The sequence below is a fragment of the Macaca mulatta genome, chromosome 6 (assembly GCF_049350105.2).
Source record: "Macaca mulatta isolate MMU2019108-1 chromosome 6, T2T-MMU8v2.0, whole genome shotgun sequence".
Taxonomy (NCBI): Eukaryota; Metazoa; Chordata; class Mammalia; order Primates; family Cercopithecidae; genus Macaca; species Macaca mulatta.
In genome coordinates this window covers 33,442,508-33,465,166 of record NC_133411.1, presented here as the reverse complement: position 1 = coordinate 33,465,166, position 22,659 = coordinate 33,442,508, and the positions used below count along the sequence as shown (strand labels likewise).

Below are 22,659 nucleotides of genomic sequence, written 5' to 3'. Positions count from 1 at the left end.
TTTTTAGTAGAGACAGGGTTTCACCATATTGGCCAGGCTGGTCTTGAACTCCTGACCTCAAATGATCCACCTGCCTCGGTCTCCCAAAGTGCTGGGATTATAGGCCTGAGCCACCGGGTTTTTTTTTTTTTTTTTTTTTTTTTTGACAGAGTTTCACCCTTGTTGCCCAGGCTGGAGTGCAGTGATGCGATTTCAGCTCACTGCAACCTCCGCCTCCTGGGTTCAAGTGATTCTCCTGCCTCAGCCTCCTGAGTAGCTGGGATTACAGCCGTTCGCCACCACTCCCGGCTAATTTTTGTATTTTTAGTAGAGATGGGGTTTCACCATGTTGGCCAGGCTGGTCTCAAACTCCTCACCTCAAGTGATCCACCAGGCTCGGCCTCTCAAAGTGCTGGGATTACAGGCATGAGCCACCACACCTGGCCTCAAGTGAAATATTTTAAAATCTGTTAGAAATTCTCTGTTCAACTCCAGCCACCTCCAAAGGTCCAAACTCCCCCCTGCGTTGCACTCTTTTCCCCTGCACGCCCCTCTCAGGTTGCTTTTGCTTAAGTGCCATGTTCTCTAGAAGCCTCTCCTCAGAGCAACACTTTGGTAAACACGTTTCCCTGCAGGCACTTTTATTTTTCCAGCAACGATATTAAAAACCACGGAGGCTAAAATGCAATGTGGATCCTGGATCCTGGAACAGAAAAATGGTATTAGCAGAATTTATTCAGCAAAATCTGAATGAAGTCTGTAGTTAATGGTATTGTTCCAACATTAATGTCTTACTTTTGACAAATGGACCGTGGTTTTGACAGATGTGAACATTAGGAAGAGTGGGTAAGAAGTAAGTGGGGGCTGGGCGTGGTGGCTCACGCCTGTAATCCCAGCACTTTGGGAGGCCGAGGCAGGCAGATCACAAGGTTAGGAGTTTGAGACCAGCCTGACCAACATGGTGAAACCTCATCTCTATTAGAAACACAAAAATTAGCCAGCCATGGTGGTGCACGCCTGTAATCTCAGCTACTCAGGAGGCTGACACAGGAGAATCGCTTGAACTCAGGAGGCAGAGGTTGCAATGAGCGGAGATCGTGCCACTGCACTCCATCCTGGGCGATGGAGTGAGACTCCGCCTCAAAAAAAAAAAAAAAGTGGGAACTCTGCATTATCTTTTCAACTTTTCTATAAATCTAAAACTATTTCAAAATGAAACAAGTTTATCTGAAATAAAAGTGCAGACAGATACTTACGTAACTGACCAGCTTCTTCTAAAAGGCAGATCCTGCGCAGCTTCACCCACCTCACTGGCTGAACTGGGTGTCTCAGCAGCACTGGTTTTAGGGCCACTTCCTCCTAGACAGGCCCTGTTCCCGGCCTTCTCAGGACACGAAACGCCTCCAGCAGGCCCGGGTGACCTCCTGGGGGTGATCTCCAGCTCAGTTTTGAAGAGCACGGCGCTCGGCCCTGCTGAGTAATCCTCGCTGCAGAGCTTGTCAAGGTCAGGCATGCTCAAGGCTCTCAGCTCCTGGAGCTTGGAGCGGGACACCGGCGAGGGCTGCGTGTGGCGCACCGACGACTTATTCCTCTTAACGGGAGAAGCCGGAGTCGTCGTTGGGGTGGGAATTCCCAAAGGACCAAGTGATTTCTTTAGTTCCGAATCAGAGCCCTTGCTACTGGTCTCCGGTGGGTTCTGCCGGGAGATGGTCAGTGTCATGCTTGAGGGAGACTTGGCCATCTGGGGGAGGAGGGTGCCGGCTTCACTTTGGTTTTCGCTGCAGGAACTCAAGCTGCGTCTCAACGACCTTGCTGCTGCATCACCTGGGTGGCCCAGGCTCCCTGAAACAATGCTGCCGGAAGACCGCCTCCCAATGGGAGGCTTGGAGCTCACCGACAAAAATGGAGAAACCCCGGACTTGGCTACAGGCCGGTCAGCATTGGCCAGGTTCTCAAAAGACTTGATCCGCTGCTTCACAGAGAAAAATGAGGTAGATTCGTGGGGCCAGTTCTGCTCATAGCAGTAGTGTCGTCTGGTGACTTTGATTTTGTCTGTGACTAGGCAGCTCGTCTCCTGGACTGAAATGATATCCCCTTCATCTGTGGCTGGAAGATTCCTCGATGTTTCCAGCAGCGGCTTTACACTATATACGCCCTGTCCGTCAGCCAGGCTGGGAAGACCACCTCTGGATGCCTTTGCCTCGGGGACAACACTGCTTGTCACAGGGACGTGGCTGTCACGAGGAGAGCGACCCAGACTGTGTGGGGGGTGACTCTCCCGTCCAAAATGGCTTGAGAACTGGGCTGGCATGGAGTAGGTCCTGGTTGCTGGCCTTGGGGTGAAGTAGAGATGGTCCTCCCCCGAGGGCCCCCCTAGAATGCCACTTCTGGGCAGCCCTAGGGAGTCTGACATCAGGCTTGATTTTCCCTGGGAGGAATCTGCCTTTCTAATGGGCATTTGAGGGGAGGAGGAGGAGGAGACCAGTTTCGCCACGCCGAATGATCGTGACATTTCCTGCTCCGCCTGTGGGGCATGAGACGGGAGTGAGGACGGGTGACTTGTGGATGATTCTGTGACCTGGCGACAGAGCCTGATTTCACTCTTCTCCTGACAGTTGCCCTGGGCCAAGCACCCTCCCTGTCTGTCACTTTCAGCTGGCCTGTTACCACATACAGTCTTTGGCACTGTTTCAGCAGAAATCTCCACAATTTTCAGCTGGTTTGTTCTTTCAAGGCGATCGCTGGCCACTATGCTGCCTCCTTTTTCGCCAGTTGGCCTGGGTTGGGCTGTGTCTGCTGCCGAGTCCATGTGGCTGGCCAGGTGCTGCTCACTCTGTCTGTTCCCTGCCACGGACACGCCGTTCCTAGATGCTGTGGAACTCACCGGCCCAGAGTCAGCACGGGGCGCCCTGCCCTCTGCTCCACACTTAGGAGATTTAGGGGTGGCTGGGCAACCTCTGTCAGGTTCAGAGAGGACAGCCACGTGGAACCTGCTCCACACGCCTTGCTCAGGAGGAGGCTTGGGAGAGGTCAGGGGCGACACGAACATCCTGATGCTCGTGTCAGACACTGAGGGTTTCAGGGACCCAGAGGTGGCAAGAGGTGGCTTGCTGTCCAGCACACACTGCGGGGACCTGGGGGCGGCTGTGGTGTTTCTGTCAGGGTCCTCGCGGTCGGCTGCATGGAGCCGCTGTGACACCACCTTAGAAAGTGTTTGGTGGGAGGTCTGGGGTGAGATCAAGGGTTTCCTGTGGTCCGTCCCCCCAGCCTTCACGGCGTTCGCAGCAGGGGCCTCGGAGCTGACTTTGGCCTTGCCCTTGAGGCTGAGCCTCTTCAGCTTCGGACCACACTTTGGCTTCTGACCGTTAGTCGGAAGCACTTCTGCCGGACTCTTCTTAGACAGGTCCTTATTTTCCAGATTGGTTTTCGGCTGAGGAGGGCTAGGAGGCACAGCAACGCCCTTTTTTTGGCTTGAACTCACTATCTGAATCTTGGAGTCGGGACTTCTGACAGCCATCAGAGGTTGTTCCTTCTCGGTTTTGCTCTTCAAATGTGTGCCTTGGTTATGTTTATTTATTTCTTTGAACCAGGCCATGATGGGCCTCCTACCCATCATCTTGGGTTTCTGTAGCAAGTCATCGAGGTCTTGACTTTCAGAGATGTGGAGGTTTTCCAAAGCAGATTCTCCATTCTTAGGGACATCCACACTGAAGGAGGACAGACTGGCAGCTGCATTAATGCTTGTTTCGTACTGATTCAGGGTTTCATCATCTAGCATGTCACGTGCCAAGCCGTTTACCATGTTGGGGGAGCTGAGAATGATGGGCGCACTGTGAAAATGCCTGGCTACTTTAGACAGCTGACTGTTTTCCATGGCTGAGCTAGCGCTGGTGACTTCCGTGGTTTCTTCTGCACACGAGGGCCTGTGGTTCTGTGAAGCGCTTATGTTCACATGACTTTCATGCTCCTGAGAGCTCACTTCCAAGAGTGAAGATGGCTGGGAAGAGTTTGGGCCTGAAGTGTATGAGGCTGGCAAGCAGGCAGCCTTCTCACGGGGACTGGCCACTGACACTCTCGGAGTGCTGTATTTTAATGATAGAACTTTGGCTGAGGCAGGACAGATGGCAGCCTGGGTGGGAAGATGAGCAGGACTCGAGGGTGGATTGGGGCAGCCATTTGTGGAACAAATTTCAATCTGTTCCTCTTCCGACTCCGAAGGATCTTCCTTGTGCAAAGACACACGGGAACGAGGAGGGGACCAGCCGTCCCTGGCGGAAGCTCGTGGGGCTTCGGTGAGTGACTCAGGGTCAGAAGAAGAATCCTCAGCATCGCCATACATGGATGACAGAGACGGCTCCGTGCTATCGCCCAGGCCTGATAGGGAGGTGCTGTCTTCATGAAAGCTGCTAAAATTTCTAGAGTAGTTGCTCAAAAAGTTTTTGTTCACAGTAAAATGTTTGTCGGGATTAACTGAATCTAAAACCGAAGGCTGGGAGGCCCACTGTGGGTGAGGGGGGGCACCAGCAGCCCAGGCCCTCCTTGGGGAGGAGGTCTGGCCCCCTGTGACTGGTTCGGCACGGCAGGAGCTCCCACCTCCAGCCCCGGCTGGTGGCCGGCCCTGAGCACTGCCCTCCTGACAGCCACTGTCCCCCGTCTGGGAAGATGGAGACCTCGCTGCAGAAACATCCAACTCCTTGATGAAGCTGTCAATGTCCGTCACAGGGCTCTCTCCACTCCCCGCCGGGCAACACTGCCCCGAGACACGGCCACATGCTGCTTTGGTGTTGTCAGTGGATGGCAGAAGGGAGAGGCTGGCCTGCGGTGCCTTTGAGGACACAGAATCTGCTCCCTCCAACAGGGAAGGCTCCTGGGAGCTTTCAGGTGCACGGGTTCCTGTCATTTCCAGAGCCTTACTGTGGTTACCCGGAGCTCCCTGTCTCTGCTCCTGGGATGTGAGGGGGTCTCCTGGCAGGACAGCCCCAGCTGCTGTCACTCCCTCTGCCCCAGGTCCCGCTCCCCTGAGGAAAGCCGCCCTCCTGGTATTGTGGGGTGTGCTGGTTTCCGATGCTGATCGAGTCTTGCTGCGGTCGGGGGGAGCCACTGCTTTCTCCCCCAGGGAGGGGCTGCCCTCATGGGGCAGCCTGACTGGAGACCTGGCCTTGTACTCGGCGACCCTGGGTGATGCAGACTGACTGGGATTCTCCGGCCGACTGACTCGCCCTGTGTCTACAGAGGTCTTGCTGGGGTCAGGATAAGCGGCCCCCTTCTTTCCTGGGGAAGAGATGAGGTCTGAGGAGCTGTCCAGTCCTATGTGGAGAATGGAAACAGAAGGTACATACTCAAGAGAGGTTGTAGGGGAGATAAAAGGGAAAATATGAGAAAGCAGCCTCTCAATTATTAAAAACTGGAAAATTTTAAACAATCCCAAATATTTTTTTCTTTTTCAGAAAGTCGGGCACGGTGGCTCACACCTGTAATCCCAGCACTTTGGGAGGCCGAGGCGGGTGGATCACCTAAAGTCAGGAGTTTGAGACCAGCCTGGCCAACATGGCGAAACCCCATCTCTACTAAAAACAAACAAACAAACAAACAAAAAACACACACACACACACACAAATTAGCCGGGCATGGTGGTGGGCACCTATAATCCCAGCTACTTGGGAGGCTGAAGCAGGAGAATCGCTTGAACCCGGGAGGCGGAGGTTGCAGTGAGACGAGAACGTGCCATTGCCCTGCAGCCTGGGCAAAAAGAGCGAAACTCTGTCTCAAAAAAAAAAAAAAAAAAAAAGGCATTCTGTGGCCTAAATGGAGGCCCTTCCTGTCTTTCTGCTTTTCTCTCTAAAATTATAGAGTACCCACATCTAACAAATACCACCCTGCTTTAGACACTCCAAGAGAACTCAGACTAGCCGGCAGAAGAAACATTTGCATCTGCCCATTTTTCTCTCTTTTGGTATTTCTATGATGAAGGATGTTCCTACCACAAAGAAATGATACATTTGATGTGATGGATATGCTAATTACCCTGATTTAATCACTGCACACTTCGGTCTTTTTATGCCATTCACCCTCCGATGGCAAAGCCGCAGGCGTCAGGCTGTTGTTCTATTTGGTTCCCTACTTCTGCGTGGATGCAGCAGGGCCCTCATGGCCAGTCCCAGCATCTGGCCAGTTGTGTATGGGGTTGGCTAACACTGGGGGATGTGAATGATGTACTTCCGTGTAAAACAGTCTAAGTGCCAAACTCAGGAGGCTTCCTTTTTAGTGCAGGGGCTGAGGCTAACTGGGAAAACATACAGAATACGAAAGCCGGGATACAGGTGTACACCGAGCTCTGGCTGTCTTGACGAATTCAGAGGAGTGGGAGAGTGAGAAGCCAGATTATCCCGGGAAGTCTGGACAGAGGAAGTGGGGACTTGAGTGGGGCTGACAAGGGGAGTTTGGCCAGAGAGTGAGGAGGAGGAAGGTGAGGAAGACAATGGAAGAGTACCGTTAAAATGTCCATGCTACCCAAAGTCATCTATAGATTCAGTAACATTCCTACCAAAATTCCAATGATATTCTTTACAGAAATAGGGGGGAAAAAAAAAAGTTGTAAAATGTGCATGGAAGGAACCACAAAGGACTCGGAATAGCCAAGGCAGTTTGAGTTAAAAACAAAACACAACAAAAAACAAACAAACAGACAAAACAGGGCTGCGCATGGTGGCTCACGCCTATAATCCCAGCACTTTGGGAGGCCGAGGAGGGTGGATCACCTGAGGTTAAGTGTTTGAGACCAGTCTGGCCAACATGGTGAAATTCCCGTCTCTACTAAAAATACAAAAATTAGCCAAGTGTGGTGGCATATGCCTGTAATCCTAGCTACTTGGAAGGCTGAGGCAGGAGAATCGCTTGAACCTGGGAGGCGGAGGTTGCAGTGAGCCAAGATTGTGCCATTGTACTCCAGCCTGAGCAACAGAGCAAGACTCCATCTCAGAAAAAATAAAAAATAAAAAAATAAGGTATTGCATTTATTGAAATAGCTAGAAGAGAGATTTTGGGATGTTCTTACCCCAAAGACATGATACATTTGATGTGATGGATACACTAATTACCCTGATTTAATCGTTGCACAATGTATACAGGTATTGAAGTATCACTTTGTGCTCCATAAGTATGTACAATTATGTGCCAATTAAAAAAAAAAAAAAAAAGGCAGCCGGGCGTGGTGGATCACGCCTGTAATCCCAGCACTTTGGGAAGCCAAGGCAGGCAGATCACTTGAGGTCAGGAGTTCGAGACCAGCTTGGCCAACATGGTGAAACCCTATCTCTACTAAAAATACAAAAATTAGCCAGGCATGGTGGTGCGTACTTGTTATCTCAGCTACTTGGGAGGCTGAGGCACAAGGATCACTTGAACCTGGGAGGTAGAGGGCAGTGAGCTGAGACTGCGCTACTGCATTCAAGCCTGGGCAACAGAACAAGACTCCAAAAAAAAAAAAAAAAAGGCAACAGAATGAAAGCAGAGAAGCAAGAAAAAGCCTAAAATCTTGGAGGTGGCAGGGCAAGGGGATGTGTGCCGGTGGACAGTGGGAAGCCATCTAGGAGGGGGGATCCAACAGCCACTCAGTCCTGAGAGTGCCTCTTTGTGGGGCCCTGCATAGTCTTGGGCTAATCTTCCACCTCAGAAACACAGCATCTTGCAACAGGGAAAAAAAATCTGGCATCAAAAAGAACAAAGCTATTTTCTTAGGAACTATGGGTCTGAGGTTGGAGTAAAAAATGAAGTTCCATGAAAGCTCTTGGTTTGAGAAGTCAGTCAAATCAACTTTACCCCAAATATTATGTTCGTTCCACAGCTCACACATAAATCATCTTAATTGCATTTTTGTAACCTCCTGACACTGCTATGTGAATCATTAAGAACTAATTATTAGGACTCAGCACTGTGCTAAGAGGTTTTCCAATAATTAAGGAGTTAACACTGTCCTAAAAGTTTTGCGTATGTTTAATTTTTCCTCCTAACACTGAGGTATGTCCTGTGACCATCTGCATTGGAAGGATGAGGACAGAGAAACAGCGTTAAGTGATGTTTCTGAGGTCACAGAGTTCACAGGTGGCAGAGCCAGCGGCCGCCCCAGGAAGCTGGCTCCATAGCCCATGCTACTGCCTAAACCCTGACCATGTGGCCTCTGCGTGGAGAGCCCTTGGCAATAACAAGGTTGGATCGTCGAGACCCCCATGGAGACCAGCTTTCCAGGCCCACTGTGGAAGGCCAGGAGTCTGCCAAGACTCAAAGCCACATGCTCTTTTCCTTCTCTGCTAAACCTTTTTTGAACTCCCCCTTAAACGTAACATTCCTGCTTCTGGTAACAGCAAATATGGGCGGTAGTGAGGGTGGTGGGGGGGAGTAGCAATGACACAAAAGGAGGGGATTTAAAGTCTGTTTTTAAATTTCATATTCAGGCCATGGGTGGTGGTTCATGCCTGTCATCCCAGCACTTTGGGACGCTGAGGCAGGCAGATCACTTGAGGTCAGGAGTTCAAAACCAGCCTGGCCAAGATGGTGAAATAGGCTGGAGTGCACTGGCTGGATCTCAGCTCACTGTAAGCTACACCTCCCGGGTTCATTCCATTCTCCTGCCTCAGCCTCCCGAGTAGCTGGGACTACAGGTGCCTGCCACCTCGCCCAGCTAGTTTTTTGTATTTTTTAGTAGAGACGGGGTTTCACTGGATTAGCCAGGATGGTCTCAATCTCTTGACCTCGTGATCCGCCCGCCTCGGCCTCCCAAAGTGCTGGGATTACAGGTGTGAGCCACCGCGCCCGGCCTTAATTTTTGTATTTTTAGTAGAGACGGGGTTTCACCATATTGGCCAGGCTGGTCTCGAACTCCTGATCTCGTGATCTGCCCACCTCGGCCTCAAAATACAAAAATTAGCTGGGTGTGGTGGCACACGTCGGTAATCCCAGCCGCTCAGGAGGCTGAGGCAGGAGAACTGCCTGAACCTGGGAGGCGGAGGTTGCAGTGAGCCGGGATTGAGCCACTGCCCTCCATCCAGCCTGAGTGACAGAGCGAGACTCCGTCTCAAAAATAAATAAATACATTTCATATTCGCTCACTGAATAAACCTGAACAGGTCATTCATGTTAGCAATTTGACTTTATTGCAAATTCTGTAACTTAAAAGGTCTTCATTTGAGGGAGATGAGATTACACTGAGACAGCCTTTGGTTGTCGCCTTTCAACACAACCTTTCCTCTGGAAACCAATCATGGGAGGAAGGTTGACTCCATTACAGCACATCTGTGGGGTGGAGGGTCCAGCAGCCTCTCCAGATGACATCGGGTATGGAAGGGCCTGCAGGCTAGCAGTGCGGTTTCCTAGAGTAGGCTATGGGTGTGAGGACACCCGAGTTGTCAGTGCAAGGGACAGCCTGCTGGTCAGGCCCATGGGCTCAGGAGCAGTCTTACTGACGCCAGGAGGCTGCTCAAATATTATTTTCTGTGGATATATGAGGTTTAAAAAGGTTGTTAGGTACTGGTGACTACCACAGTGTTTTTTTTTTTTTTTTTGCAAAAAGACAAAAAAAGCACAGGACTATACATTTATTCACACCCATATACACACAAGACTCAAACGATACAGACCAAAATATTAACAGAGGTTTTTTTCTTGGGCTTAGGTGATTTCTATGCTATCTTTCAAAACTTCCCTCTCAATTGTAATTTCTTAAGTTTCTAGAATAAACATGTATCCCGTTCATAACAGAGTTAAACATTTAGTGACAATCAAGGGGCCTGGATTCCCCACACTGCTTCAGCTTCTCACAACAGCTCTGACAGCTTTTCCAACAGCTACCTCCTCCTCTCGTTCCGGTTTCCAAGAGCCACCCTTTAACAGACAGAGTCAATTGCTGCCACAGAGCTAAATGGCTCTCAAAATCAGACCTCACCATCAATGCATCTTGGCCGGCCATTTGCTCCTGTGTTTCTAAAGTTTCTAAAACTTTCTTAAGAAAATCATGTGTGTAGATATACATACACACACATATATACACACACATGTATCTTATTGAATGTGTATTATATACTAGGCAGATAAATACATGCATGTTTCTCTTAGCAAAATCACATACACACACATAATATAACTTATTCAACATATTAGGTACTAGATTGTGTTTCAAATGCTATACATGAAAATGTCATTGATTCTTCCTCAACAACCCCATAAGGTGTGTAACTTAGGACAACAGTGACTAATCCAGGTCCCTTCCCTGGTCAAATGTTGGGGCTCAGATCTAAGCCCTGGCAGCCTGCGTATGCACCCGTGTGCTTAACCACCGTGTGGTGTACGGGTCATTTTGGAATATTAAGGAGGATTTTTTTTTTAATGATAAGGTATTCCTTCTTTGATCACTTATGTATTTTTGGATATTTCCGTTTAAAAAAAGATATGTTTTGGCTAGGCGCAGCGGCTTATGCCTGCAATCCCAGCACTTTGGGAGGCTGAGGCAGGCGGATCACTTGAGATCAGGAGTTCGAGACCAGCCTGGCCAACATAGTGAAACCCCGTCTCTACTAAAAACACAAAAATTGGCCGAGCGTGGTGGTGGGCGCCTGTAATCCAAGCTACTCAGGAGGCTGAGGCAGGAGAATCGCTTGAACCCCGGAGGCAGAGGTTGCAGTGAGCCGAGATCGTGCCATTGCTCTCCAGCCTGGGTGACACAGGGAGACTCTGTCTCAAAAACACAAACAAACAAACAAAAAAAACAGATGTTTTGAAGAACATCCTTCTTACATATTGGAAAGCAGCTAAGCTATTGTAGTAACACTGGAAGAAGAACTGCTACCAGCACTCGAGTACTCAGCAGGACCAACTGGTCACAGATACCCTTTTCATTGGGAAGGAGAGAGAAATATCTAACAAAAGGAGACAGAACCTCTAAAATCTTTTAGCGATCAGGTAATCGAATATTTCAGATACACCCCAAAAGCCCTCGAGGGTGCCAGTGTGTCATTGCAACTCCTGACAAGGACCCTAAAAGAATTAAATGGTAACTAATATATTATGTTTCGACATGTTAATTAAATACAGCACATATATTATTGCCTGTTAAATATAATCAGTTCCTGGTCTAGCATTCCTGGCTGCTCAGTGGGTGTAAGGGACACACAGCTGCACCTTTCTCAAGGTTCATTATCTGTGGGAAATCCAGAGAGGGCGAGGCAGAAAAGCATCCAAACACCTGCACCTGCCAGGGTCAGTACAGTCACAGAGGTGCACAGAGCTCCAGGGAGCCCGGGGCTGGGAGATGAAATTCTTCCTACGCTAACTATAACAGAAGAGCACTTGACACGCAGACACCCACTTACTTAAGGTACAAACCCGCAGTGTTTTTGTTTTTTTTTTTAAGTTTTCGGATACATGTGCAGGATGTGCAGGTTTGTTACATAGGTAAATGTGTTGTTACATAGCAAACCATTGTGGTTTGCTGCACCTGTCAGCCCGTGGCCTAGGTATCAAGCCCCACATGCGTTAGGTATTGATCCTGATGCTTTCCCGCCCCCCACCACCCCATCCCCAACAGGCTCCAGTGTGTGTTGTTCCCCTCCCTGTGTCCATGTGCTCTCATTGTTCAGCTCCCACTTATAAGTAAGAATATGCGGTGTTTGGTTTTCTGTTTCTGTGTGTGTTTGCTGAGGATAATGGCTTCCAGCTCCATCCATGTCCCTGCAAAGGACATGATCTCATTGCTTTTTATGGCCGCCTACCTAGTATTCCGTGGTGTATATGTACCACATTTTCTATCACCGATGAAACCCTCAGTATTGACAAAAACTGGCCTACCTAGAGTAAGAAATTCCTCGGTGGCAGGAAAGCAAATGTTCTGCATGAAGTTGCAAGTAGGAAATGTTGGTTTAGTGAAAAAAAAAAAAAACAGCCCTTTGCGAACCCTCTTCTATTCCAAAGCAAATCTGGATTCCAAGAAAACTTCCAGAGGACTATTATGTAGAACATGCACTCTTAAAATGTATGAAGATGCTGGCCTCAAATGAAGCCTTACTTTCAAAGGTGACATTGAAGGCTGCCTCAGTGTAACTTCATCTCCCTCAAATAGAACCCCCTCCTTTTTTTTTTATGAGACAGAGTCTTGCTCTGTGGCCCAGGCTGGAGTGCAGTGGCACAATCTCGACTCACTGCAACTTCCACCTCCTAGGTTCACATCATTCTCCTGCCTCAGCCTTCCGAGTAGCTGGGACTACAGGCACCCACCACCATGCCCGGCTAACTTTTTTGTATATTTAGTACAGATGGGGTTTCACCGTGTTAGCCAGGATGGTCTCCATCTCCTGACCTCATGATCCGCCCACCTCGGCCCCTCAAAGTGCTGGGATTACAGGTGTGAGCCAACGCGCCCGGCCAAATAGAACCCTTTTTAACACATTTTGCAGTAAAGTCAAATTGCTAACAAAAAAATGCCTGTGTTTGTTCAGCAAGTAACTGTGAACCCAAAAGACAAACCAGAAACCACAGTAACAGCCTCATCACTAACAAAGGAACCAAGAGCCTCGGATCGCAGAACAAAGACCTCAGGGGCCTGTATTTTTTTCTGTGAGTAGCCATCAGGGTATGGGGTAGATATTCTGAGGTTTTCCTTTTTTTTTCTTTTATTTTTTGAGATGGACTCTCATTCTTTTTGCCCAGGCTGGAGTACAGTGGCGCGATCTCGGCTCACTGCAACCTCCGCCTCCCGGGTTCAAATGATTCTCCTGCCTCAGCCTCCTGAGTAGCTGGGATCACAGGCGACTGCCACCATGCCCAGCTAATTTTGTTTTGTATTTTTAGTAGAGACTGAGTTTCACCATGTTGGCCAGGCTGGTCTCGAACTCCTGACCTCAGGGATCCACCTGCCTCAGCCTCCCGAAGTGCTGGGATTACAGGTGTGAGCCACTGTGCCCGGCCCATATTTTTATTTTATAGGACAGCCCTAATAAGTAAGGCTATCTTTTTTCTGTCTACCACCGTAGTTTGCTAACCAATCAGAAGGCAGGTGCTGAGACAGTAACAACCAGCTGAAAGCTGCGGAGGACTGCCGGGACTCCCACAGAGCTCGACAAGTGGGATCACAGTCATCACCAGCCACTGAGAAGAGGGTCCCCTACCCACAGAGTGCAAGTTTAGAATCCAAATTTCCTTTCTCTTTTTTTTTTTTTTTTTTTTTTGAGATAGAGTCTCACTCTGTCCCCCAGGCTGGAGTGCAGTGCAGTGGGACAATCTCAGCTCACTGCAACCTCTGCCTCCCAGGTTCAAGCAATTCTCGTGTCTCAGCCTCCTGAGTACCTGGGATTACAGGCGTGCCCCACCACACCCACTAATTTTTTTATGTTTAGTAGAGGCGAGGTTTCACTATGTTGGCCAGGCTGGTCTTGAACTCCTGACCTCAAGTGATCCGCCCACCTTGGCATCCTAAAGTGCTGGGATTACAGGCATGAGCCACCGCACCCAGCCAGAATCCCAATTTTCAATAAAGGTCTCCACTAACAAGGAAGCAAAGTCGCTTAATTCAGCTTGATTTTAAAAAATCATGTTTTACAATATTATTTTGTGCAACTACTAGATGATGGATAGCCAAATTTTACACACACACACCCCCACACATACTTTTTTTTCCCCCCAGAGATTGGGTCTAGATCTGTCACCCAGGCTGGAGTGTAGTGGCATGATCATAGCTCACTGCAGTCTCAAACTCCTAGGTTCAAGTAACCCTCCTGTCTTAGCCTCCAAGGACAGCCACAGGCCACCACACCTGACTAATTTCCTCCTTTTTTTTTTTTTTTTTTTGAGACAAGAGTTTTGCTGTGTAGCCCAGGCTGGAGTACAGTGGCATGATCTTGGCTCACTGCAACCTCCACCTCCCAGGTTCAAGCAATTCTACTGCCTCAGTCTCCTGAGTAGTTGGGATTACAAGTGCCTGCCACCAAGCATGGCTAATGTTTTTGTCTTTTTAGTAGAGACAGGGTTTCCATGTTGGCCAGGCTGGTCTTGAACTCCTGACCTTGTGATCCACTTGCCTCAGCTTCCCAAAGTGCTGGGATTACAGGCACGAGCCACTGTGCCTGGCCCCTAAATAAATACTGAGATGATTTCTGCCTCCATGATGTTACTTAATCGCTCATCAACACTTATATGTGGTTTTTCAGTATCATTTCACTTGTCCTTTGTGGAGGTTTTTGTTGCCATTTCTCAGTGCATTTGATTTCACATAGGCAGAGTGCTGAGATTTTGATGGGTGGGAAGTCCTTTTGATTCATCTTATGTCTTGTTGGTATCAGAAAAGGGTAAAAAGGGTCAATTCACTGAAATTGGATGTATTCAACATGGCATGAAAACGATGAGTTTAGGCACAATGATCTAGTAAAGGTGCTAAATGCAGGCAGTATTTAAATATTAATTTGTGTAAAAGATTTTTCTCCTAAAAATTATCTATGTATAATGCTTTATTATTACAATATTTTTTGATGGAGTATTGCTCTCGTCGCCTAGGATGGAGTGCAATGGTGCCATCTTAGCTCACTGCAACCTCCACCTACCCAGTTCAAGTGATTCTCTTGCCTCAGCCTCCCTAGTAGCTGGGATTACAGGTGCGCGCCACCATGCCCAGCTAATTTTTGTATTTTTAGTAGAGATGGGGTTTCGCCATGTTGGCCAGGCTAGTCTCAAACTCCTGACCTCAAGTGACCCGCCGCCTCGGCCTCCCAGAGTGCTGGGATTACAGGTGTGAGCCACCGCGCCCGGTCTGTATAATGTTTTCATTAGGGTATCTCCCCACCCATCTTTAAGTTTAACAAATGGGAAAATAATCTTACCAGTCATGGGTTGTTGCCCCAGCTCTGGTGCAGCTTCGGGCAGGTTCTCTGTGAGATGGCTGGTATCCGGATGGGACAGAGCACTGGCTGGTTCACAGTTGGTAGGGACACAAGCATCTCCAGTGGTCAGCTTTCCCAGAGATTCCTGGCAAACAATGACAACCACAAGCCACTTGAAACAGCTTTCAGGCTTTCTGCACCGTGAGCTCATATACAGAGAGCAGAGCTAGTTTAGGAAAAGGCAAAGGGGCCCTGGACTAGGAGCCAGCAGATCCAGACTGTGGGTTTAAGGTCTGCTAGGAATTAAATGGTCTTATCATTCTTCCCCAAGCCTCCATTTTTTCAACTCTAAAATGGGGATAAAACATTCCCAGTCTTACGCATGGAGGTTAAAAGAAGACGGTTAAATGAGAACAATTATAAAAACAGCACATATAAGGCTAGACAGATGTAAGATATTATTATATTGCATAGAGATATCCAAGACTATAAAACGAACTCCTTAGTTTGGTAGTGAGGGAATGAATGAATCTGGATAAACAAAATTGACATTTCATATTTCAAGACTTCACTTTGGCTAAGTATCCATTACTTTCTCTTCCTTTCTTCTACCTAACATCTAATGCAATGAAATTCTAAAACTAACAGTTAAATCAGATTCATGTGAAACTTATCCATTGTGAGTCATAAAGTGGCCCAAAGGTGGCAGCAGAGCACAGAGGTGAAAGGGATAATGTGTCTTTCAGCAGCTTTGGTAAGAAATCATTTCACAAAACGTCAGTTACCAATGGAGGGAAACCTACATAGGGTTTAACTCAGTTCATTTTCTATGTATTAGTAACACAAATGTAACATAAAAACAGTAGAGGAGTTTCAGAACTAGACAGAGGTGGTGGGTCATATTGCATTGTGAATGTACTAAGTGCCACTGAATTGTGCATTTCAAAAGGGTTAATTTCATGTTATATGAATTTCACTTCAATTTAAATCAAGTAGTAAATAAAAACAGAATATAACTCATTTACCAAAAGAGGAAGGTTTTTTCTTCCAATATTTGAGGATATATACTTTATCGCAATTCATTCTATTTTCTTTCTCAGATATAAATAAAATCAAATTTTGTAACTAAAATTTTTATGAGAAAGATTAGTCTTGTGTACAAGTTTCAAATGCTGCTCAACAGTTCTGAGAGTACGAATTTAGAATTATAAAAGCTCTTATTTTAATAGATACAAATTATTATGAATAAACATCCTAATTTGCCTTTATACAGTTATCCAAAACTTGTGATTATTATTTATTTTTTTTTTCTTGAGATGGAGTCTTGCTCTGTCGCCCAGGCTGGAGTGCAGTGGCACGATCTCAGCTCACTGCAACCTCCACCTCCCAGCTTCAAGCGATTCTCCTGCCTCAGACTCCCGAGTAGCTGGGATTACAGGTGCACACCACCACACCTGACTGATTTTTGTATTTTTAGTAGAGACGGTTTTGCCATGTTGGCCAGGCTGGTCTTGAATTCCTGACCTCAGGTGATCCACCCACCTCAGCATCCCAAAGTGCTGGGATTACAGGCGTGAGCCGCTGTGCCCGGCCGGTACTTTTTAAAAGAAGAAATTTACCCAATGGCCAAACTATATTTTAAAACACAGGTAGTGGTTGCAGGTAAAATATGATATTTGAGAAGGAAAAAAGATGTGCATTTCTATTAAAAATAAGGTTAAAAAAAGGCTTTTGCCTGGTATAGTTTTTATGACTTATCATTTTCCAGGTCTATTTACATATATGTTTATATAAACCGCTTGAAAACACATCTTTAATACTATGGCTTTATAAGTCATCTCAGGTTCTTTGTTCAGAGAGAGACCGAGAGAGGTTATTTATGTTAAGGAGAGTCTAAACAACATTGATTTCTTGTACTCTCTCCTTGATAAAGTAGAGATATATTGAAAATTTCAAAAAATGAACAATTTGATAATTCTAACATACTCGTAACCAAGTAGTAACGTAACCAATATTAACTTGCATTTAATGTGGTGCATTATACATTCCACTCAGCAAGGTTATGAGTGGCTATAATTATATATAACCAATGCAGCAATTTGGAAAAACGTAAGGATCATTTATAACCTTATCAGCTGGAGGGAATCACTCTTAACATGTATTTGATGGTTCCTCCAGCTCTGTGAGATGACCAAGGCAGAGAGCACCAGCCCAGAGAACTAAGCTCAGAAATGTTCAATAACTTTTCCAAGTTGTCACTCGACCAGTGCCAACTTGTCAGCGGTGGAGCCCATGCCAGGCCCAGGGTTTTACTTTCCCTGCGCCACACTGCCTTTCCATCATCGGCCACAGGCGCTGTGTACAGGTAAGACAGGGATGCTATAGTATCTTTGGGCCAAATGATCTCATGACTAACAACTGCTGATACATTAATAAACTCCCTTGGCCAGGCACGGTGGCTCAGGCTTGTAACCCCAGCACTTCAGGAGGCCGAGGCAGGTGGATCACCTGAGGCCAGGAGTTCGAGACCAGCCTGACCAATATGGTGAAACTCTGTCTCTACTAAAAAATACAAAAATTAGCCGGGTGTGGTGGTGTGCACCTATAGTCCCAGCTCCGAGAGGCTGAGACAGGAGAATCGCTTGAACCTGGGAGGCAGAGGTTGCAGTGAGCTGAGATTGCACCACTGTACTCCAGGCTGGGTGACAGAGCGAAACACCATCTCCAAAAAAAAAAAGCTCCCAAGCAGTCCAGGTATTTAAGTGATTGACTCTGTTGAAAGAATTCTCCAGCCATCATCCGTTCCCACTGGCAGCTTCCCCATGCTTTACAACAGACTCCATCTTCACTCACACATATTCATGCACTTCCATTCCAAGTAACTAAGAGAAAGTCAGTTACCTTCTCCATAGCTCCACCTGGCCGAAAGCCAGTGACAGTCACTTTGACAGAAGTGGCCTGGACTCTCGAGTCCACATCGCATGGATCATTGGCTCTGCCAGTCAGGTTCACTGTCTCTGAGCCACTGGGCCTGGCCTCAGCCTCAGATCTCTTGCAGTGGGGGCTGACCCTGGCCACTGGTCTGTGCCTGGAGCCCAGGCCTGCATTCTTCTGCTGGGGGGACCCGGGGCTCCCAGTGTTCATCGGACTCTGGGTGTCTGTATGGACTGTGTATTCCAATTTGGGTGCAGAACTTGATCCTGTCAGTTCCTTCTTCCACCAGCTTCCAGGGCTCCCCTTGGGGGCCCTTGCAGAGGCCGTGAGGTTGGCTGCATGGGAAGGAGTGTCCACCATGCCCTCTGGGATACTCTCCTCTAAGTCCACTGAGCTGCCAAGAAGAGGCGCCGAAATGGCCTTGCTGACCAGTGTTTTCTGGGGTCGTCCCTCTTGGTTGTGGACGTCCACGCCCTTGGAAGAGGAAATTAAGACACACCTCGAGTTATCCTCTGCCAGAGGCCTGCTGGGAGCCGGGAGGGCCCCTGGGAGTGAAATGCAGTCCCCTTCTCCATCAAACTCTTCCTCATCACTGGCATCGTTGGCATCGTAGCAGCCTACCTTCCTCTGGCGGAGGAGAGGGTTTCGGAGGGCCTGTGGGCTTCCGGGAAGACTGGTTTGTCTGGCAACTGTCACCTGCTTGTGGAAGAGCCCAGAGGCCCGCTGGCTCCCGAGAGTCACGAGGCTGTTGGCTCTGGCTTTTCCAGGCTCCTTGTGAGCTGGTGGAGGTGGGGACAGAAAAGTCAAGTGAACTTCTCGCTTGGCCCTGTCTTATCATCTGACCCCATCGTTACACATAAGCATGTCCACATTCACTGACACCAGACACACAACCTCAGCCACTGGACACAAGGCCTGGGCAACATGGCTTCCTGGAGGCTACACGGAGTGGACAGCCTGGCCCTCTTTCTCTTTTCCCTAGTGACCTACCCCCAACCCCTTTTCTTAAATCCCAGCCTCTGGATTAACTCAAACATGTGTGCTGTCGGAAGACAGAAACTTAGTTCTTTCACCCCCATGGTATCTAACACATTGTTAGGGTTTAACCTAAATGCTGCTGAGAATTCCTCCATAGGAGGATACCCGGGGAATGATGACATGTCCCACACACCTGGGCTGCCTTCTTGGCCCCTTGAGGTCCTTCCTTCATCTGCAGAAAGGGAGGCTTGATTGACAGGCACGGGAGCGCTTGCAGTGTGGTACAGCGAAGCCTGAACTATCCTATGTCTCAGAGATACTCTAGAACAATGCCAATCTGAATCTGCAATGATTTTTATATCTTGTTAAATGTAGTGAAAAACTACACGTTTGCACCTTGGAAGGTTTCTGTAAGAACAGAGCAAGCTCATCGACAGCTCTGAATGAGCCAGGGTGGTCGTCGCCTGCCTCTCCTAAAACAAGGGGATTTTCTTCTTCAGATGTTAGAAATGAAGAGGAAACCTCACCAGCAGGAAGAAGTCTGAGAAATCGGTATGGATCATATCAGATTATCATCTCATATTATCTTGAATAGATATACCAATGAGATTTAAAAAAAAAAACAAAACCTTTTGCTAATATGTCTCTTTTGAGTTCTTAATCTTTAATTTACAGTCTTCTACCAAGAATGGAAGCTAGGGCCTGGTGAGGGAAGGGACCTGGAATTTGGCTGAATTCCCTAAAATGTAAGGGCATCAGGTTGCCCACTCTGATTTGATGCCATAAAATTCAAGACTACATTATGTAAATGGCATTGGACGGACGTTTGGTTTAGCCACCACCCACCTGGCTATAGAATGTGCATCCAACCTGTTTAGTGAGTAACTGAGTGGCCAGTCACTAACAGGGGCTGCATTTTCCAAGAGTAAACTCTCAGGGTACAGCATTGACTAATGGCGCGATCTCAGCTAACTGTAACCTTGGCCTCCCAGGTTCAAATGATTCTCCCTCCTCAGCCTCCCGAGTAGCTAGGATTACAGGCACGTGCCACCAGGCCCAGCTAATTTTTGTATTTTTACTAGAGATGCGGTTTCACTATGTTGGCCAGACTGGTTTTGAACTCCTGACCTCAGGTGATCCCCTTGCCTCGGCCTCCCCAAGTGCTAGGATTACAGGTGTGAGCCACTGTGCCTGGCCTGGTCTCCAGCTCTTTTCTCATTTTACAGCACCAGGGTAGTTAAACCATTGTAGCCGCCAGCATAGAGGTGGAAACCAGTCACTGCAGACTGGAACGCAGAGCCCAGGCCCTCTGGGGCGTCCCTGCTTACTAGAGGTGCTAGGAGGCAGGCTGCCCTCCTCCGACGTGCTGCAGCCACTTCCTGGGTGATCCTCGTCCTCAGAACCGGCCACCATGAAGTCGGACAAGGGGCCAGGGACATCGTGGGCAAAGTACTGGGAGAGTTCAGATTCAGAAATAAGGGAGTCCTGTTGAAGAAGAAAACGTCCGATGACTAAGAAAATGCAGCAGAAGCAGATTTTCAAGGGTTATTACGTCCTATCTTTCCAAGAACACTTTGTTCTAATCCATGGTCACTTGAAATAGCTGTGATAGTAAACACTCACCTCCATTTACTTAGGATGGCTAAATGGACAACTAATGAATAAGAAGGTGACTGGTGCCAGACAATGTTTCTAGAGACTTTTTCTTTTTGGCTGAATTTTTGGCAATAATTGGAAAAGCCGCAGCAGCAGCACATCAGCCATCCCAGGAAAAACACTGGGGGGATGTGATGGGAAAGCCAAATGGGATTCAAGCCAACCAGTCTAGTCAAGTGGTAAGCAAAAACCAGGGGAGTCTGAATCCTGCACCCCGATGCACTGAGACTCAGCAAAAGCCTAGCTGAGAAAGATCCCACGGCCTCCTTAAAGCCCCAACTCACGCTGCTTTATTATGGAGCAGTTTGAAAAGTTCTTTTGCAAACTGTAGTTCAGTTCTTTTATTTTGTTGCTCTATTCTTTTCCTGGATAAGTGTTTAACAAAAGAAACACACGTTTGCATCTATTCTCAAATGAGCATTGTTGTGTTTTCCTGTATAAAGTGGTAAAAATGACTCATGGGCAGAAACAGGGACTGGGCCCTCCAGCTTGACTTGCGGGCTCCAGGAATTGATTTGTAGTCCAGCTGAGGGAGGCACGTAGCAGTTCACCTTGACTCACCTTTTTTGCAAGAGAGGGACTCTTCAAGGGGGTACCTGTTGGAGGGAAAAGTCACCATATTGTCAAAACAATAAAGCTCAAGTCACAAATAGGCTTACATCCTTAACTAGAAAAGGAGGTGGCAAACACAGTAAACCAAAGTCCCTTTGCTTGATGATGGGCTGCATGCACTGGGGTAGACTTGCATGCAGTCTGCCTGGGTACCTGATCCTCATCCCCATCCCATCTGCCATGATGCTTCAAGCCCTAACTCAGATGCTACTACCTGTATGATGATCCCAGTTAGAAGCAATTTCTTCTGAATTTCCTAAGTGTTTTATCCCACCCACACATCAACTTTCATATACATCATATAATGTATGAGTGGATGTGTCTTGTATCCCTCCTTAAATCTACAGAGCAGAAATGTTGACTGATCTGACCCCACGGAGATGGACATTTATTTATTTTGAGATGGAGTTGCACTCTTGCTGCCCAGGCTGGACTGCAATGGCATGATCTCGGCTCACTGCAACCTCCGCCTCCCGGGTTCAAGCAATTCTCCTGTCTCAGCCTCCTGAGTAGCTGGGATTACAGGCATGTGCCACCACACCTGGCTACTTTTGTATTTTTAGCAGAGATGGGGTTTCTCCATGTTGGTCAGGCTGGTCTCAAACTCCAGACCTCAGGTGATCCGCCCACCTTGGCCTCCCAAAGTGCCGCGATTATAGGCGTGAGCCATGGCGCCCGGCCAGAGCTGGACATTGTACTTCGTATCTACTAAGTGTTCGGTGATAATTGCTGAATGGATTGAAGGATGAATTAACAAATGAACACCCAAGAAACTCATGAAAGAATTGAGGAGAGACTGAGTATCTATTTTAGTTTTTTTTTTTTTTTTGAGACAGAGTCTTTCTCTGTCCCCCACAGGCTGGAGTGCAGTGGCGCGATCTCAGCTCACTGCAAGCTCCGCCTCCCGGGTTCACGCCATTCTCCTGCCTCAGCCTCCCCAGTAGCTGGGACTGCAGGCGCCCGCCACCTCGCCCGGCTAGTTTTTTGTATGTTTTAGTAGAGACGGGGTTTCACCATGTTAGCCAGGATGGTCTCGATCTCCTGACCTCATGATCCGCCCGCCTCGGCCTCCCAAAGTGCTGGGATTACAGGCTTGAGCCACCGTGCCCGGCCCTATTTTAGTTTTTAACTGCAGTGTGAAAAGGCTCAGGATTTAAACTATATGCCATGAAGCAAAAAGGACTTTGGGCATGAGGATTACGGCTTAATAAACTTTTATAAATGATCAAGTGGAAATGCTGGGATTATGAGAGCACAGCTCTTAGGCAGGTCGGGATGATAAACTGGTGGAATAAAGAGCCTAAGATGGCTGTGTCTACTTCAAATATATTAATTACGAATGTAAATAATCAGGGTATTTCATGATTGCCAAAAAACCCTACGCTTTCCTTTTCCTCTGACAACTACAAACTTGTGGCTCAGTTCCTTTTCCTCCCAGGTAGCAATCTGAACATCAGTATAATCTCAAGCTCAGAAATGTGTGAAGAGTCCCTTTAGGCTTCTATGCTAAAGGAAACTTTATTTTTAAGACTTGATACAATGTTTCATACTTTAAATTCATATGAAATTCCTACTATCTCAAGCCTTCTCTGCCTGAATTTTTCCACTTAAGAGAGAAATCATGATTTTTGCTACCTCTATTACC

At 47.7% G+C, this 22,659-nt stretch overlaps 1 protein-coding gene across 9 annotated transcripts in view; it reads right to left on the bottom strand.

The window, feature by feature from the left end:
• Nucleotides 1-22,659, bottom strand: part of PDZD2 (PDZ domain containing 2) — a 478,150-nt gene that overhangs the window by 18,445 nt on the left and 437,046 nt on the right. For all 9 annotated transcript variants that reach the window (XM_015139787.3, XM_078004636.1, XM_078004638.1 and 6 more), the window contains 5 exons: nt 20,964-20,998; nt 20,075-20,231; nt 17,736-18,547; nt 14,835-14,979; nt 1,236-5,286 (listed from right to left, as the gene is read on the bottom strand). In XM_015139787.3, the coding sequence (XP_014995273.3) occupies nt 1,236-5,286; nt 14,835-14,979; nt 17,736-18,547; nt 20,075-20,231; nt 20,964-20,998 (5,200 nt within the window). The remainder of the gene's footprint in view (nt 1-1,235; nt 5,287-14,834; nt 14,980-17,735; nt 18,548-20,074; nt 20,232-20,963; nt 20,999-22,659) is intronic.